Here is an 18,458-nt window from a genome sequence, read left to right on the forward strand (position 1 = left end):
ACCTGTGGTGGCCACAGACACTTTCTCTGACAAAACCTTTGCATGTTTTCTCACAACATTGAATATGCTGATATACAGAGAGCTCATTATAGTTCCTGGAATAATAAATATTAAAATGACACTAGTTAGTCCCCATTCCTTGTTAAAAAACACACCACAGCCACCAAAACAAGACATCTGTAATATAAAAGCTTCCAGACCAACAGCATTCACTCCTGAAAATACAACAGAAAAGCTTAACACAAATGAAAAGATCCATGTGAGGGTGATTAATACAGTCACAGTGTTGTTTGTGATCCTCATTTTGTACTTCAGAGGGTCATAGATGGCCCAGTATCTATCAATAGATATTAAACTAAGATGTATTAAAGAAGAGAAACAGAAGGTCATATCCAAGCTAGAATGAACTTTACAAATAACATCTCCCAAAAACCAGCAGCCCTCGACAGATCGCACCATACTGTAGGGCATCACCAGTGAACCCAGCAGACAGTCACACACAGCCAATGACTGAACGATCAGATGAGTTGGAGACTGAAGCTGTTTGAAGTGAGAGATGGAGATGATGATCAGCAGATTCCCAAAAACTGTCATGAGGATCATGAGTGAAATGAAAGCGTACATTGTCACTTTAACAACAGTGAGACGATGAGCTTTAGGACAAGAGTCTTGATGTGAAGGATAACACAGGAGAATATTTTCAGTCTTATTGAAAGACATTGCTTCTGCCCGAAAATCTGACAGGACTTTCTTTGTAATTGTTAACAGGTAGACAATCATCACCCAATGTTTAAAGAGAATCATTTTAGGAATTACATCTTTACATGGTTACAGCAAATATCTAAAGAAACATGAACATAAATACAGTACATGCTTATTCAGTCTAACTTCCTAAATTAACGTGATAAAGCTCAGATGTGTTAATATATACACATCAGGTCAGGTCTCAACCTCCCTAGTTGTATACGTAACTAACTGATACACAAACATTGTGACTCATGAGATTAGAATAAAAAACTGAACTGTGTCTCCTGAATTAAAGGTCAATGGAGGAATGATGAAGGGGTTAAAGATATTATGCTGGCTATTAACATATCAGAAAGTGCATCAAGAAACATGTAGGGCATATAGGGGTGTGCAGGCAAAAAATATCAAAATAATAATGTGTGATTTTGCATATAACGATTACCATGGTGCAATTTGCTGGTGGGGGGGGCTGGGTTTACCCTCCATGATTATTTGTGCAAATGCATTTGCACCCATTTGTGCACCCATGGGCGTGCTTGTCTGAAAACAATGTGCCAATATATACTTTTGTGCCAGTATGAGACTTATGTGCCAATTAGGGCTGGGTAATGTGTGTGGTTAAATATACACAATATTGTCAGAGCTGATGGTGTAGTGGGCAGCGTTTCAACATGTGGTGCTTTCGCACTTTCGGCGAACCGAGTTCGATTCCCGGCTCGTGGTCATTTGCCAATCCCATACCCCTCTCCCCTCCCTGTAGAATACTTTCCTGTCCTCTCCTTACACACTGTCAAATAAAGGCAAAATGGCCAAAAAATAACTTATAACGGTTCGGTGCATACCTCGGTTTTGAGGCCACGGTTCGGTTCATTTTTAGGTATGAACATTAAATGCATGAACATTAAACTGCAGGTTGTTTATTTCTATAAACTTTTTTAAACAATTGGTTAACACTTTTTTTTAAAAACTTTTTATTAAAATATAATAAATAAGATATATATCAAATAAAAAAGAATAATAAATAAAATACTGCTGCAAAGTTCTCCACTAAATAACATACTTTTTTACATTATTTTATAACAGTAGGTAAATCTTTTCTTAACCTTCTCTTAAACTTTTTCTACTAAAACCTTGCACTAAACTAACAAATTCAATTCCTGAATACATTTATGAACTATTAGCCTACATGTTTGTAGATTAAGAAACTTGGTTTGCTTGTCGGTGATCTATTATTGTCTCTCTCGTACAAGGTCGAAGACTCAGAACGTAGGTTTTTTGTTTGTCCTGTTACAATCTCTGAGAGTCAGAACTTGTATTCTCTGTTTCAGTCTCTTAGCGCAGGGTCCGAGACTCAGAACGAGAAATGTCTGGAAAAAAGGTTATTTTATAACTTTCAGATAAGGAGGAGTTTGAATCTTGGCGCTTTCCTGATGCAGAACCGTGATTGGCTGTTGATGTCAGAAGGAGCCCACAGAATGTGGCCCACTTTTCTTCACTGTGAGGAACTCATTTACATAGTATAAAGTACAGAGTTTAAACTTTAGAATTGAATCTATGCATTTTCCACTTACCAAACCACTTTCCAAAATGCCCTTGGCAGTATCCTGACAGTTGCAGCCATTGCGAAAAATATTCCTGCATGTTAGTCATGAAAGCATTCGATAAAACAACATCCATCTGTGCTTTAATTCAAAGTGTGAATATTTGGAGAAATATTGATTAAATTTTATGTTTACTTCAACAATATTTCAGCAGGGGGGAAATGTAATCAATTTTTATTCCAAAAACGGAGATATGAGCAGCGCTGGAGGCTACAGCCATATAAACCCAGTCTGTTTCAGAGATTAGATGTGTCCATGAGCGGTAATGAGATCGATGTTTTAAAAACAGGCAAATAAAGATATTTTTAGGATGGAGACAATAAACACGACTGAGATTATATGTGATTTATTTGTGTTCTTCATGCTATGTCGAGTATTTTCATAACAATACTGTATATGTATAATGCTAAGCTAATCGAGCATAAAAGCATCCCTTGCTAGTCATACTAGAATATGTTGTGGGACCACCAGCTAAACCAGCATAGACCAGCATAATTCCCATGCGGGTCCATGCTGGTTTGATGCTGTTTTTTCAGCAGGGAGCTTAAAGGTGCAGTGTGTAATTTTTAGAAGGATCTCTTGACAGAAATGCAAAATAATATACAAAACTATATTATCAGGGGTGTATAAAGACCTTTCATAATGAACCGTTATGTTTTTATTCCTTTAGAATGAGACGTTTTTATCTACATACACCGAGGGTCCCCCTCCATGGAAGTCGCCATTTTGTGCCACCATGTTTCTACAGTCTTAACGGACAAACTTTTTTATTACGTTGTCTCCAATCATGACATGTTTGTCTGGTGGTGGCTACCGTAGCTTCTCTATGCATTTCAAAAGCAAGGGGTGAGCTGTGAACTGAGCACAACATGGATTCAGCCAGTCGAGCGACTCGACCGTATGTATTTTAAATAGCAGATTCTACACTTGCGAGAATACTTTGATTAGTGGGTGGAAGTAATTACACATAAATGAGCACATACTTTTGAAAGAAAACATGGGTTTTTGCTAAGAATTAACTCAAAAAGTACACAGTGGAGCTTTAATAGCATAAAAAAGTTAATTTTCTGTCTCATTTTGTGATCCCAAGCCAGATCAGATCACGCATGGTTGTTTAATTACTCGACTTTTGATGTTATAAAGTGAGTTTTATTATAAATCTCTTTATTTGTTGTGTTTTGATGGTGTGCTAAGCTAACGTACTAGCTGTCATGTAAACACCTACTGCCTGGAGACATATGAGATATATGTTTTTAGGAATAATTTCAACTGGTAAAGCTTCTTTTTAGATAAGTTTTTTTGTAAGAAGGGTATTTAATACAAAGAAAGTAAATTGAGACTTAATCAAAGAAAGGATGGATTAAAACACTGAATAGAATTCGTGAGTACTGAATTATAATAATAAAAGAATAAACATTTAGACAGCCATATCCCGGATTAAGAGTTGTTAATACTGTAAGTCATCCAGATGCTTATATTTAATGGGTCTGTTTAACAAATGGAACAACAGGACAATAAACGTAAAGCTTGATGCTTGTAAGATATGAATAAACAAACATTAGCTTAGCATTTTGTTGTTTTCTGTAAATAAATTCACATGACATGGTTTAAAAAAACATTTCATAAAATACAGAGTTTTAGAGGTATCATATTCAAATTTGAAACAGAATATGGTCAGACCTGTGCAGAAAGGATGTGTTCATTTTAACACATTGTTTTGTATTTCATTGTATTTCGTGTTGATTTTGAGTTCAAATAAATAAAAGGGACAACACAAGACACAAAACACATTACATGTGTTGTCCTTAACTAGACAAAAAAATGTGTTTTTAACACATTCGTTTTATCTGGGGTGCATTTTTAGATACTGTAGCTCCAAGGCTAGTTTTTAAGTGCAAAGGCTTCATAGACTATGTATTTTAATTTGGCTATGACACTATGTGTGTGGTGGGGGGTTCAAAAGCAGGGATTTAGGTTAACAGGTTAAAAACATATGTAAATATAAATCTCAGATCAAACACTGTCTGTCACTTTTTGTTCATTGTGATATTTAATATCTGCTATTTTTTATTCAGTCACTGTTTTGTTTTAATCTATAGAAACTATATTCCATCAAGTGTCAGAGTATTTGAATGATTAAATCCACAGATATAAGTGGATATGAGAGTCTTAAAGGCCTTCTGAAAGCAAGGATAAAAAAATCCATAGATCAAAGGATTACAAGTTGAGTTAAAATATGCAAACCAAACTAAAGCCTCATAAACATCAGCTGGGGTCACAAAATTAAGGAAAGGGTCGACAGCAGCAGCAATAGAAAAAGGCAGCCAGCAGAGAAAGAAAACGCCCATAACAAGAGCCAGAGTTTTAGCTGCTTTTCTTTCTCTGTGTGCAGAGCTTTGACTGTTAACACCTGTGGTGGTCACAGACACTTTCTCTGACAAAACCTTTGTGTGTTTTCTCACAACACTGAATATGATGATATACAGAGAGCTCATTATAGTTCCTGGAATAATAAATACCAAGATTATAGAAATCAGTCCCCATTCTTTGTTGAAAAACACACCACAGCCACCAAAACAAGACACTTGTAATATAAGAGCTTCCAGACCAACAGCAGTCACCCCTGAAAACACAATGCTAAAGCTGTACACAAATGAACAGATCCATGTAAGAGTTAGTAATACAATAACAGTGTTGTTTGTGATCCTCATTTTGTACTTCAGAGGGTCACAGATGGCCCAGTATCTATCAACAGATATTAAACTAAGATGTATTAAAGAAGAAAAACAGAAGGTCATGTCCAAGCTAGAATGAACTTTACAGATAACATCTCCCAAAAACCAGCAGCCCTCGACAGATCGCACCATGCCATAGGGCATCACCAGTAAACCCAGCAGACAGTCACACACAGCCAATGACTGAACGATCAGATGAGTTGGAGACTGAAGCTGTTTGAAGTGAGAGATGGAGATGATGATCAGCAGATTCCCAAAAACTGTCATGAGGATCATGAGTGAAATGAAAGTGTACATTGCCACTTTAACAACAGTGAGACGATGAGCTCTAGGACAAGAGTCTGGATGTGAAGGATAACACAGGAGAATATTCTCAGTCTCATTGAAAGACATCAAATCTGCCCTAAAATCTGACAGGACTTCCTTTGTAATAGTTAACAGGTAGACAATTACTGTATCACCCAAAATTTAAACAAAATCATTTTAGAAATTACATGGTTACATGGTTAAGGCAAATACATAAAGAAACATAAACATCAATACAGTACATGCTTATTCGATCATGATATAGCTTGGATGTGTTCATATATACAGTTCAGGTCAGGTTTCAACCCCCCAGTTGTATACGTAACTAATTTAACACAAACATTGTGACTCATGAGATTAAAATAAAAAAACTGAACTGTGTGTCCTGAATTAAAGGGCAGTGGATTGGCCCTTTCAAAAAAAAATTGTGAAAGTCTTACATTTTTCTTGCTCCCCCTTGCTACATGTTAAAAGGATTAGTGTTAATAATATAGGTTAATATATTAATGTTGATGTTTTTAATGAAAACAAAAGATTGATCGACTATTTTATTGATGATATTGTCAAAACAGGCAATTTCAGTCTTTTTGTTTATTTGTTATATTTTGGCTCACACTAACCAAGAGTGCTAGCCTTCAAATAAATTACATAATGAGACAGGCAGTAAAAGATAATTTCAGGTATTATAGTTATGTATTAACCTTGATCTTGATCCATCCTGCCTACTTATATTTATTAAAGAGCCCCTATTTTAATTTTTAATGATTTTACATGTGTTTTGGTGTTCAAGTATACGTAGTAAGTCGTACAGGTCGACCGATGTCTGTGTGTGTGTGTGTGTGTGTGTGTGTGTGTGTGTGTGTTTGTTTGTTTGTGTGTGCGTGTGTGTGTGTGTGTGTGTGCGCACGCGTGTGTGTGTGTGTGTGTGTGTGCGTGTGTGTGTGTGTGTGTGTTTTCAGGGCCGATATCGATACTGATTATTACAGATCGAGTAGACCAATAAGCGATATTTTCAAGCGATATGGTCTGGAAGTATGAACTGTTCTATACATATAACAATTAACTAACCAATTTAAATTCATATAATAAGTGTAAATAATTGAATTGCCTTCATGGCTTCATTGTGTATGTTGTTGAAAAAAACGCTAATGTTTTCATAAAACTATAACATTAATACCATATTAGGCACAATTCAATAGCCTATTCCTAAAGTATATATGTCACCAAGACAAGCATTTAAGCATACCCGTGTGTGTATCTGAACATTTATATGTAATAATTTAGTCGCACAAAATAACTCGATCTGTCACTTGTTGCGAGCAGCGTAAGAGTGCACTGGCCGAAGACCAAAGTGCTCAAGTTCTTTATGCTTTAAAATGGCTTGTATTTTTGAAATGACATGACTTACAATGACGTGCAAATGCTAACTCAGTCAATTGCCTGAAACATGTGCTAAACTTTATAAAAAAAGTTGTCCTCCGAAGAGGGGGGGTGGTGGTGGGCCAAAAAAAAGAAAAAAAAGAAACTCTTTGTTTTGTTGTTTGATGTGCTAAACTCTTGTATTTCAGTGTCAAACTCACTTGCAGAACAATCATTGCAAAGCAGCTCCAGTTAGCAAGTGCTTTCAGTGGTGTCTTGAGCCTCCAGTGCTGACTGGCTGGACTCGTGACTCCCAACAAATCAGATGGGCGGTGGGTGGGCATTGCTCTAGGCAACTGAATAGAGTGCCCTGTTCCATGTTCCGACAGCTTTCACTAAATCCGTGGCTGCATCAGAGCAAAATATGGGCATTTCAAAATTACATTATCTGCAAATCTGCTTTAAAAATGTCTGATGTTCTGTTGTCTTGAGGCACCGATGAAACTCTGTGGGATGATCAATTGAGTGACCCTTTGACCCTCTGCAACACTACTCCTCAGCCCTTCCATCTCCTGTATTTGATCCTTTCTCATAACTCAGTGTATAAACCATTGACATGACCTAACCCCAACCTCTAACGCCCCAATCTCATCACAATCCGACCATACACGCCAACCCGTTTGACTAAGGCCAGAAGCCCTATTGTCATCGGTAATGCTGGTTCTGTGGCAAACGGTTCTGTATGGCATACTATTTGCCGCAATACACAAGACCACAAGAAAACGCCAAAATCTCACTGCAACCCAACCATGGGTGCCAACCTGTTTGACTAAGTCCAAAGGCCCCACTGTTGATGTTAATGCAGGTTCAGTGGCAAACGATACCAAACTATCTACCGCAATTACCCAACAACACTGATCTATTGTATATGACTTGATGTTGATATCCCTTAATACTTACCTGAGGCATCGTTGAGACTCTGTGGGATGGTCAATTGAGTGATGGCACCCTTTGGGTTGTCAAGTGTGTGCCCTCCTTCCTGGGTGTTTCGCTAATAGGCCCACGACACCTCCAGAGGGTTTAGCATTGAATAACAGCATCCCAGGTTCACTCCCTAGTTGCCATCAACTCACTCCCAGGCGGAGTCTTTTCTCTTCACCCACAGCCACTGGCTTCCCTTTTCCGCAGCCGTGGAAAAGTCTTTGACTGCCTGCCGGTGGGCCTTTCCTTGCACTCCAATGTCCCTGTGTAGCCTGGATGTTAAGGTGGCTAAGAACCCTCTGCAATCTACTTCCACTGGGCGTACCTTCATATTCCATAGCTCGATGATGTTGACAAGCTTGAGTGAGGCTGGCCACAGTACAAGGTCTGTTTGCAGGTTGGTGGCTGCAATTTCAGCTGGGAAGCAGATTTCTTGTTCAAGTCTGAACAAGAACAGCTTCCAGTCCTGTGCTCTGCCCAGCTGACCAGAGTCTGACCTTATGGTGGTGAAGTTGGCTTGACCCTCACCCTCCCGAACAAGTGTTGGCTGCCACTGGGATGATGGGAGAACAATGGCATTTACACTTGTCTGATGACTTTCCAACACTGCAGCAAGACATCTTAACACCTGGTTGTGCCGCTAGGTGTAATAGCCTTGGAAAGTATGATCTTGCATCCCACTAAGATGTGCTTCAGTATTGCTAGACTTGGGCATAGAGGGCACGCGGGGTCCTCGGCATACCTTTGGCTTAGCTTTGCTGGAGAAGGCAGGACATTGTAGGCAGCCCTGACAGTAAAGCTTGCCATGAATGCCTCCATCTCCCCCAGCTTTTTCAAGGAGATCTTCCTCTTCTTCACTCCTTCCCATGCCATCCACTGCCCTTGCTTGTGCCACAGCTTGGGCACACCTTCTTGCTTCCTCCTCCCAACATACCTCCTAGACCACCATCTTGCGTCTCTGAGATAGAGAGGCCTTGCTCCACACTGGTGTAATGGCCCCAAATACAAGACCACTCCTCTCCTCCTGCACTCGGCCCACAATGTCCTGTGTCTGAGTGCTGCTTTTGCATGCTCAATTGCAGCCAACGGGGTCCACTTCCTTCTGGTGGCCAAGATGGGGGCAGCTTAGGCTACAGATGGATTGCTCGAATCCAGTAGCATCATCTCCATTCTGACTTTGGCACACTTGTACTCCTCTACCAGACTGGCAATGGGCAGATGTAGCATCTCTTTGCCATAAAGTCCAATATTGCTGAGGCACCTAGGAAAGCCAAGCTACTTCCTTACATATGAGCTGACCAATCTCTCCATCTTTTCCACCTTTGAGAGCGGGATTTCATATAGAGGGTTATTTAGCATGCACCAGAGCTTCAGCTTGCCCAAAAGCAGGGTTCTGTCGATGTTCTGCAGGCCATTGGCTACCTTCTTCCTAAGCTGTTCTACCTGCTCTTTGTCTTTAAGGGAGGCATCATACCAACGACCTAGGCTCTTCACTGGCTTCTCGGAGACAGTTGGGATGGGTTCCTTGCCAATGTGGAAGTGGTGGTCTGACACCTTCCCCTTGATGATGGAGATACTTCTAGACTTGCTCAGCTTGATCTTCATGCGAGCCCGCTCAATGTTTCCCTGGATCTTGTGTCACAAGGTGACGATCTTTTTGGGCGGAACCAAAAGTTGGGAAAGTTTGGTTCCGCCCGGATGTTTCCGCCCAGACCGGGGAAAGGAAACACCGGACATCCGGCAGCATCGCGAAGGGCTGTAATCAGTCGATTAAGCACAGCTGTGTGTAGTTAAGGAGATCGCCGGGTGATTGGACAACTGGAGTACACGGAGGAGTATTTAAAGAGCAGTTAAATCACAGTTGGACAAGTTTAGTGTGTGCTGAGGAACGGAGCTGTGCTCGTTGATAGACATTGGTGGCTGTCTACATTTTCTCTCTCTCTCTCTCGTTGTAGTCTGCGGTGGACACGCTGGAGTTAAAGGAAAATCCTACGGGTAGAAGAAACATTGGTCGAAGTAGCACATTTAAAGGAGTAAAGCAGGAAGGAAACCGTTTTGCAACGTAAACAAAGGCAAACCGCTGTGAGTATCAACTCTGGTGTTGAGCAACTTGTAAAAACTAACCTGTGCAATTGTTGGATACCTCCAGGAGAAGAAGGGGGGCCCTACCCCTGAAACAGCGTGGTGGGTGAGCTGCAGAAGCATCCATCCAAGCAGCCACAGCAACGAACTACCATTCAGGTCGTATTTCCATCGCCCTTATCCAGCCCAAGCGAAGTGGAGGACGCAGGGCGTCCTTTGTTGTGTACACTGATAGTGTGGTGAGTGAGTCTTTGAAATTAGTAAACTTTTCACGTTGAAGTGGTGCTGTGTATTTGCTGTGGGTTGCTGTGTGTCTTGTCAGACGAAAGCCCGCATCATCCATTTTCCACTGGGCAGAGGACGGAGAGGCTAATGACCTCAGGAATTACCAGCTACTATACGCAGTGTGCTGTTTGGAGTGTGAAGTGACGCAGATTAAGAGCTGTCAGCGAGTGTGAGTACAACATTGGATTATTTGTATTGGAAACTTACCTGTATCTGCCCCTGTCGCAGAGTCGGAGGCGAAAGAGTTCCGCCGCCCCGTGGTCTCTACAAAGGGGCGACCCTGTCCAGGATTCGATCGCCCTACGGCGAGTGAGGATAGGGCAGCGCTCGACCCGGTGAGGCGGTGTGTCATCTTCGCCCCTCTGCTTGACCTGTGGAGAAAGCTATACCTACCAAGAGCTGTAAACAGCAGACCAGGTGAGAAGCATCCAAAATCCAAGTAACAGTGCTTTGTGTCCCAGTGGTCACCTGTGGAGCAAAAGGAGAACGAGAGTGAACATTAGGAGAACAGACTGTGGAAAGCTATACCTACCAAGAGCTGTAAACAGCAGACCAGGTGAGAAACATCCAAAATCTAAGTAACAGTGATTTGTGTCCCAGTGGTCACCTGTGGAGCAAAAGGAGAACGAGAGTGAACATTAGGAGAACAGACTGTGGAAAGCTATACCTACCAAGAGCTGTAAACAGCAGACCAGGTGAGAAGCATCCAAAATCCAAGTAACAGTGCTTTGTGTCCCAGTGGTCATCTGCGGAGCAAAAGGAGAACGAGAGTGAACATTAGGAGAACAGACTGTGGAAAGCTATACCTACCAAGAGCTGGAAACAGCAGACCAGGTGAGAAGCATCCAAAATCCAAGTAACAGTGCTTTGTGTCCCAGCGGTCACCTGTGGAGCAAAAGGAGAACGAGAGTGAACATTAGGAGAACAGACTGTGGAAAGCTATACCTACCAAGAGCTGTAAACAGCAGAACCGGTGAGAAGGTTCGAAGTCCAAGTTAACAGTGCTTTTGTGTCCCAGCGGCCACCTGTGGAGAAAAAGGAGAACGAGAGTGAACATTAGGAGAACAGACTGTGGAAAGCTACACCTACCAAGAGCTGTAAACAGCAGAACCGGTGAGAAGTATTTGAAGTCCAAGTTAAACAGTGCTTTTGTGTCCCAGCAGCCACCTGTGGAGAAAAAGGAGAAAGAGAGTGAACATTAGGAGAACAGACTGTGGAAAGCTACACCTACCAAGAGCTGTAAACAGCAGAATCGGTGAGAAGTATTTGAAGTCCAAGTTAAACAGTGCTTTTGTGTCCCAGCAGCCACCTGTGGAGAAAAAGGAGAACGAGAGTGAACATTAGGAGAACAGACTGTGGAAAGCTATACCTACCAAGAGCTGTAAACAGCAGAACCGGTGAGAAGGTTCGAAGTCCAAGTTAACAGTGCTTTTGTGTCCCAGCGGCCACCTGTGGAGAAAAAGGAGAACGAGAGTGAACATTAGGAGAACAGACTGTGGAAAGCTACACCTACCAAGAGCTGTAAACAGCAGAACCGGTGAGAAGTATTTGAAGTCGAAGTTAAACAGTGCTTTTGTGTCCCAGCAGCCACCTGTGGAGAAAAAGGAGAACGAGAGTGAACATTAGGAGAACAGACTGTGGAGAGCTATACCTACCAAGAGCTGTAAACAGCAGACCCGGTGAGAAGTACTCGAAGTCCAAGTTAACAGTGCTTTTGTGTCCCAGCGGCCACCTGTGGAGAACAAGGAACAAGAGGGTGAACGTACGACGGAGAAAACGTGAAGGCAAGCGGGGCGCAGACCAGAGAAAGGTACGCAGATAGCGAAAAGTCCACTTACCAGTCACACTGTTTGTACTCTGCCTCCAGGAAGGAAGAAGGAGGGCGCCGCAGATAGCAGGGACCAGGCCGGAGCCTGACGCTTCCCCCCCCCCCCCCCCGGCTTACAGTGGTCTGGACCCCCGTTGCCCTTTGTCCCTGCCTGCCCGTGGCTGCAGTCTCCCTGGAGGGAGGAGCTAGAGATCCCTTTAGTTTTAATTGCCCTTTCCCCATTTCCCTATTCTTTTAAATATTTAAATAAAGTTTGTTTTATTACTTACCTGCTCTCGTGTTGTCTGATCATTGGGTTGGCTTTGGGGACCTCCTCGAGGTGGAAGTTGAGAAGGGGCGTGGCTTTAGTCAAACATAGCCAGCCCCTGGGGGTGACACTTACTTAATAGCCGTAGAGTGCAAACCTTGGTTGTGGTGAGAGTTGTAAGGTCATCCATGTAGGCTCTGACTGGCGGCAGCCTCAGCCTAGGTCTTATTCGCTTTCTGCCAACTGTCCATCTAGAGGCCCGAATGATGACCGGCTAAATGCTTTATATCAACATCGATTATAGGCCAGATCGATAATCAGTCGACCACTAGTAAGTCCCTCCAGTTTTTCACAGTTCTGCGATCGCAGAACACAGGGCAAAATAAACACAATGTTGCATTTTTGTGATCCTGCAATTAAAACATCTCATACAAAATAAATAAAATTATCTACTATTCTGTCATCATACAGAGTAGACAACTATATTTAGGCTTTATTTTACCACTGCACTTAAACAATCCCTCTCTCTAGCTAGCTGCACCCTGCAGTTAACAGTCACTCACAGACCTGCACGGGTCCTGCTTGATAAACATGTACCTGCAGAAAGAACACCCGACCCGTTATCCGCAGCAGCATTATTTTAGATCCATGTGACCGGAACTTAACCAGCAAAATGTGCTATAAGTACAAACCTTTAGCAGTCTTCAGACAGACATGAACCCAAGTAAGCCCTATCAGAGTGTACGGAATGAGTCAAAATAATCTTAGGCTTTAAACCCGCAGTCCGCCCATGCTTATTGATTTTGTGTAGAGCAGTGCTGCTTGTTTGCTTCAACAATCACAAATGCATGGTTCCCTTTTGAGAACAATCTCTCGACATTGCTTCAGAAACTGACACTATGGGAGTTGTTAGATTTTCTGCAGCTTTTTTTATAAAACAATGCCAGTGTACTGGCCGATGCCTGCCATGACGACGTATAGAGGCATGGCTTCCGCCCAGGGGCGTTGTTAGACATAAAGCCCACTGTGTGCAACACTTCTATACAATTTCCTTTGCTTAACCCACTATTCCTACCCTGCAACAAGTACTGGAAAGGATAAACATGTATTTAACTTAATATCATTACCATGTTTAGAGGCATTAAATATTTTCTTGCACATTTGCATTTTACATTATACAATGATAAAATAATCTCAGCCATAGTTATTGTTAACTGTTTATGTATTGTCCTAGAGCTAGTGAACTAAATATTAATTTTATAATCCTCTGATGTTTGAGACCTGACTGGGTGAGGATGTAGTGCAGTGGTTTTCAAACCATGGGTCGCGACCCTCTGGTGGGTCGCGGAAATTAAAAACTGGGTCGCCACTCGCCAGAAAGATTTAAAAAAAATGTTACTAAAATAATTTATTAAATTTTATTATAAAACCTATAATAATTACAACACACTTGAATAAAAGCACAGTAAAATATCTTTTAAATACACTAAATAAAAAAATACTCCACCACTGTGTCACATGACCCATGTGCGTGCGCAGCTTACTGTATTAAATTCATAGACAGCAGATTAAATTGCGCACGGTGTCACAGCCATTTTTTAAATGATGCAAGGGGAAATAAAAACTCCTAAATAAAAATAAAAATGTGTTTGGTCTGATTTAACAAAATATATATTTTTAATGTATTTGATTGGTTTGTCGAAAGTGAGCGCGGAAATGTTTAGTTGTTTGCTAAGCAAAGCGCCACCGTTACGACACGGTTGAGTTTTGCAGTAAGACTGACACGTTATGGTTCTGCTGTTATCTTTGAACTATTTTCGCTGCTGAAACCACAAAAACAGTCAACATTGTGTCTAAAATGTAAGTGGCTTAATATTAATTACTTGTTTACGTTAGTGAACTGTCATGAAATCTGTCACATTTTCAACCGTGATGTGATGCTGCTTAACTGTATCATGTTATTAAAAACTTCACATTTTTACCGCAGTATGTTTAACCCACTTTGTCAGTGTTAACTCACTTTGTGTTTGCTGCACTTATTTGTTTAACTTAGCGTTATTACATTATGCACTTTCGGTTGTCATTGAGACTAAAGGATGCAGAATCATTAGCGTGTTTTGGTGATTGTTATTGGCGTTTTAATCTAACGTTACTTGTTCCTGATAAGCGGACAAGCATTGATGTCGAGCCCTGCGACGTGTTTTTAGACTGCTTCAGTATAAGCTAGGTCCAATCTTTAAGACTCCTCCGTTGTGTTGCGTATGTCAGTTCTTCCTCGTTTTTTGCCCATTTTCATAATTAATGATATTATGAATTGCAGTGAGATTGATCTCATTTGTGCCCCCTGAAAAATTGAAATGCCCATCCGTGAATTTGTGTCTGGCATCGGGTCTGCTCTTTAGGTAATACATACAGATGCGCGCGTGCACGTTTCACCGGGCTCACTCCACTATGACGGCTTTCGGCCCCGCCCTGCTTCATGCTACTAAGGGGGGAGCAGAGTGTGGGTCGCATAATTTTAATTTTTTTAAATTAGGGTCGCTCCTAAAAAAGTTTGAAAACCACTGATGTAGTGTGTCTTACCTCCCTTACAACCTCTCCTTTCTGCTTCCCTTTCCCTGCTTTGCACAAAACATTTCTGAGCCCTGGCTCCGTTTTTCTACAGCTCTGTGTCTCTACGGTACATATCCTGTGCCCAACAGCGGATCATGCATGTCTGCGTTGTGCACTGCGCAGATCAGTTTAAGAGTTCACAATGTCCCCGCACTATGGTGACACACTCCTGCGTTCACTCCTTTTCACGTTTGTATCCCACATCCAGCCATCCCAAGTGGTGTGCTGTGGTAGGTTTGACTGGTCGTGCCTGACACAAACCCCTGTGGCCCAGCCGCAGCTCCAGGCACATACATGCTGCATATCCTTGTATGTTCGACAGTGCCCACACTGCTGTGATTAGCAGTGGGTTCGGTAACACTTTAGAATACTGATCCATTGTTAATGAATAACTACACAGGAACAAATAAGTAATGCAATAAATCTAGAAACTACTGTTAACTAACACGAAACTCTGATTAATTAACTAGTAACTAATAGCACATAGATTAGCGTGGTAGTTCACTATTAACTAATCAATAACTACTATTTTTTCATACTTCCCAGAAAATTACTGAGAAGTTTCACAATTCATGCAAAACTAAACAATAACTAATATAGGATAAATGACTATATTAACATGTTTACTACTGTAAACAAATAGACAAGACTCTTTACATTTTCAATAGATAATAGCATACTTGTTCTCATTGAATCAGAGTAATTAAGAGACTACTGGAACATATAGATTCATCAACCATCAAAATGCCATACTGTGATTTTATTATTTAACCTACCTGTCAAAACATTGTATTAATACTGACTAAATATGAAAGAATGCATTTCTTGAATATGCTTAATATTATGTCTTTAAAATTGTCTCTGATATTCCTTGCTCAGACTTGAATGATAAATCGAGTGTTTGATTGCTTTTCCTGGGGAAGTGTTTACCCGCGGGGGAGGGGCGACGCGGACGCACGCTGCTCAGAGAATCTGATGATGAAGCAGCAGCAGTATCTCGTGTCTTCATTAATTAATATCTCCCCTCATCAGGTACAAAATGCGTGTTATTTTATTACGTATTCATTGGTTATTTGTTATACTTCTGAAAGATATAAATGTCATCATTAAATGTGTTCAAAAAGCTCTTGTTATCATATATTAAAAACTTTGCTCCCAGTTCAATCCATAGCGCATGCGTTTTCCATGCTGATCATTGGTACCACGCGGTGGGAGAAATTGTGTAAAATGCAGTGAATCTACCAATATCATTTGTATTTTGATAGGTTATGCAATAATTACGAGTTATAAGTTGCAGTTGACTGTTTTGAAAGATGATTCATTGTTTTTACGAGTTCAATAATTGTGTAAAATTAGTAAAAATAGGACATTCACTTTTGATATGTCCACATTTTCTGAGTCTTTTCACTGCAAATGACAATGAGAGTATGCTAATGAGCATTTTAATTGTTTATACCGTCTAGCATATAAAATATGTATGTAAAAACTCATGATAAATGTGATATGTTTAACTTGGACAGTGTAAAGCTGTATGTAACTGTAACGGGGCGCTTTAAAGAAAGCGAGGAAGAGGAGAATCCATGTGCTAAAGGTGTTTATTAGTAAAATCCCAATAAGGGCCAGCAAACAAATCCAAAGGGTTAATCCAAAATCAGAATCCAAATACAGGCTCAGGTTCAGGGCAGGCAGAGTAACCATCAAAATCCAGAAACAGGCACAGGTCAAAACAGGAACAGATACAGATAACAGGTCAAACAGAATACAGGCAGATAAACAGAATGTGGCGATGCAATAATCAGCCCGGAACAGGTGAACAGGAAGTGACTTATATACAAAACAGACAGGAAGTGTGAACTGAAACATGGCATGATGAATATCAAAATAAAAGTCAGAACAGAGCAGAGTATCAAAATAAAAGTCCAAAATACAAAAATACACAGAATACAACCAGAACACATAACAAAACCATTACAGAATCCCCCCTCTAAAGGGCGACTCCCGGAGCCCAACATACAAATAACAAAGTCCAAATAGAGGGTGGGCGGGCGGGCCAGGACCTCTTGGCAAGGCAGGGCAGTTCAGGGGAGGCCAGGATGGTCCAGGGTCGTGGGGCCAGCATGGTCCCAGATCATGGGGCAGATGTGGGCCCGGGTCATGGGGCAGATGTGGGACCGGGTCATGGGGCAGGCTGGGACCTGGGTCATGGGGCAGGCTGGGACCTGGGTCATGGGGCAGGCTGGGACCTGGGTCATGGGGCAGGCTGGGACCTGGGTCATGGGGCAGGCTGGGACCTGGGTCATGGGGCAGGCTGGGACCTGGGTCATGGGGCAGGCTGGGACCTGGGTCATGGGGCAGGCTGGGACCTGGGTCATGGGGCAGGCTGGGACCTGGGTCATGGGGTAGGAATAGACCCAGATCACAAGGAAAGGGAGGATCAGAGTACACTTCGGCCTCCGCCTCGGTGTCCTCTGCCTCCCTCCTGTGTCCGGGTACTACCCCCCCCAAAAAAAAACTTGGAAGAGCTTCCACAGACCAGGGTGACGATATTCCAGATGGTGGAGCCGACGAATCAGACGAGCCAGGTGAGCCAAGTGAATCAGACGGGACAGGTGAGCCAGGTAAGCCAGACGAACCAGACGGGACAGACGAATCAGATGAGTCGGGCAGATCAGATGAGTCGGGCAGATCAGATGAGTCGGGCAGATCAGATGAGTCGGGCAGATCAGATGAGTCGGGCAGATCAGATGAGTCGGGCAGATCAGATGAGTCGGGCAGATCAGATGAGACGGGCAGATCAGATGAGACGGGCAGATCAGATGAGACGGGCAGATCAGATGAGACGGGCAGATCAGATGAGACGGGCAGATCAGATGAATCATAGGAGTCGATGAAATCAGAGCAGTCGGATGAATCGAATGAATCAGATGAGCCGGATGAATCAGATGGATCGGATGAATCAGATGGGTCGGATGAATCAAGCAGATCAAATGAGTCCAGGGGTTCGAGTTCAGGGCCTTGAGAAACACAGGGGACAAACGAGCAGCAGGCAGACCAGACGCACCACAGGGCTATGGCAAATTCAGAAATAGGGCTGGGCGATATGACCCAAAAAATTATCGAGAAAATGTTTTCCATATCAGTCGATATCGATAATTATCATGATAAATAACAAATCTTTACTCCTGTCAAATTTAAAGGCAGATTTTTGCTCCTGAATGAAAATTGTAAAAAACAGACAGTTAATAATGGTTTTAAACTACTTTTTATTCAGAACATGACAAATACAAATACTAAAATCTTGTTTTAATACATCTGTATTAAATGTAAATCTATTTGTTATGAAATCAACACATTTCTGACACAAAAGCAGCAGACTTCTGTCACTTTAAGACCCAAGACAGACTGCTTTAAGTTTCAATATACTGAGTAACAGCTGTTTATGTTCACTTAAACAAGAAAGAAAACTTAGTTCAGTGATCACGCGTGTGTTATACATGTACGAGCTATACACGCTGATAAATGGATGTCAAGAGTGTCACGTTGCTGTGGGAGCGCACATACGCAAACACTATATTCACTGCAGTGGTGGATCTGCTGCTTTTCCTCAGTTTCCTGAATTTGTGAATGTCCTGTAAATATACTTTTAAAGCTGGGCGGACGTGTGCGTGCGCAAG

At 41.8% G+C, this 18,458-nt stretch overlaps 1 protein-coding gene and 1 pseudogene across 1 annotated transcript; both read right to left on the reverse strand.

Moving 5' to 3' along the window:
* LOC141279922 (uncharacterized) overlaps positions 1-18,458 on the reverse strand; it is an 84,019-nt pseudogene that overhangs the window by 5,338 nt on the left and 60,223 nt on the right.
* Positions 4,451-5,476, reverse strand: LOC135738584 (trace amine-associated receptor 4-like). Its single transcript, XM_065256683.1, has one exon. The coding sequence runs from the start codon at positions 5,474-5,476 to the stop codon at positions 4,451-4,453; it is 1,026 nt and encodes a 341-aa protein (XP_065112755.1).

The sequence above is a fragment of the Paramisgurnus dabryanus genome, chromosome 12 (genome assembly GCF_030506205.2).
Source record: "Paramisgurnus dabryanus chromosome 12, PD_genome_1.1, whole genome shotgun sequence".
Taxonomy (NCBI): Eukaryota; Metazoa; Chordata; class Actinopteri; order Cypriniformes; family Cobitidae; genus Paramisgurnus; species Paramisgurnus dabryanus.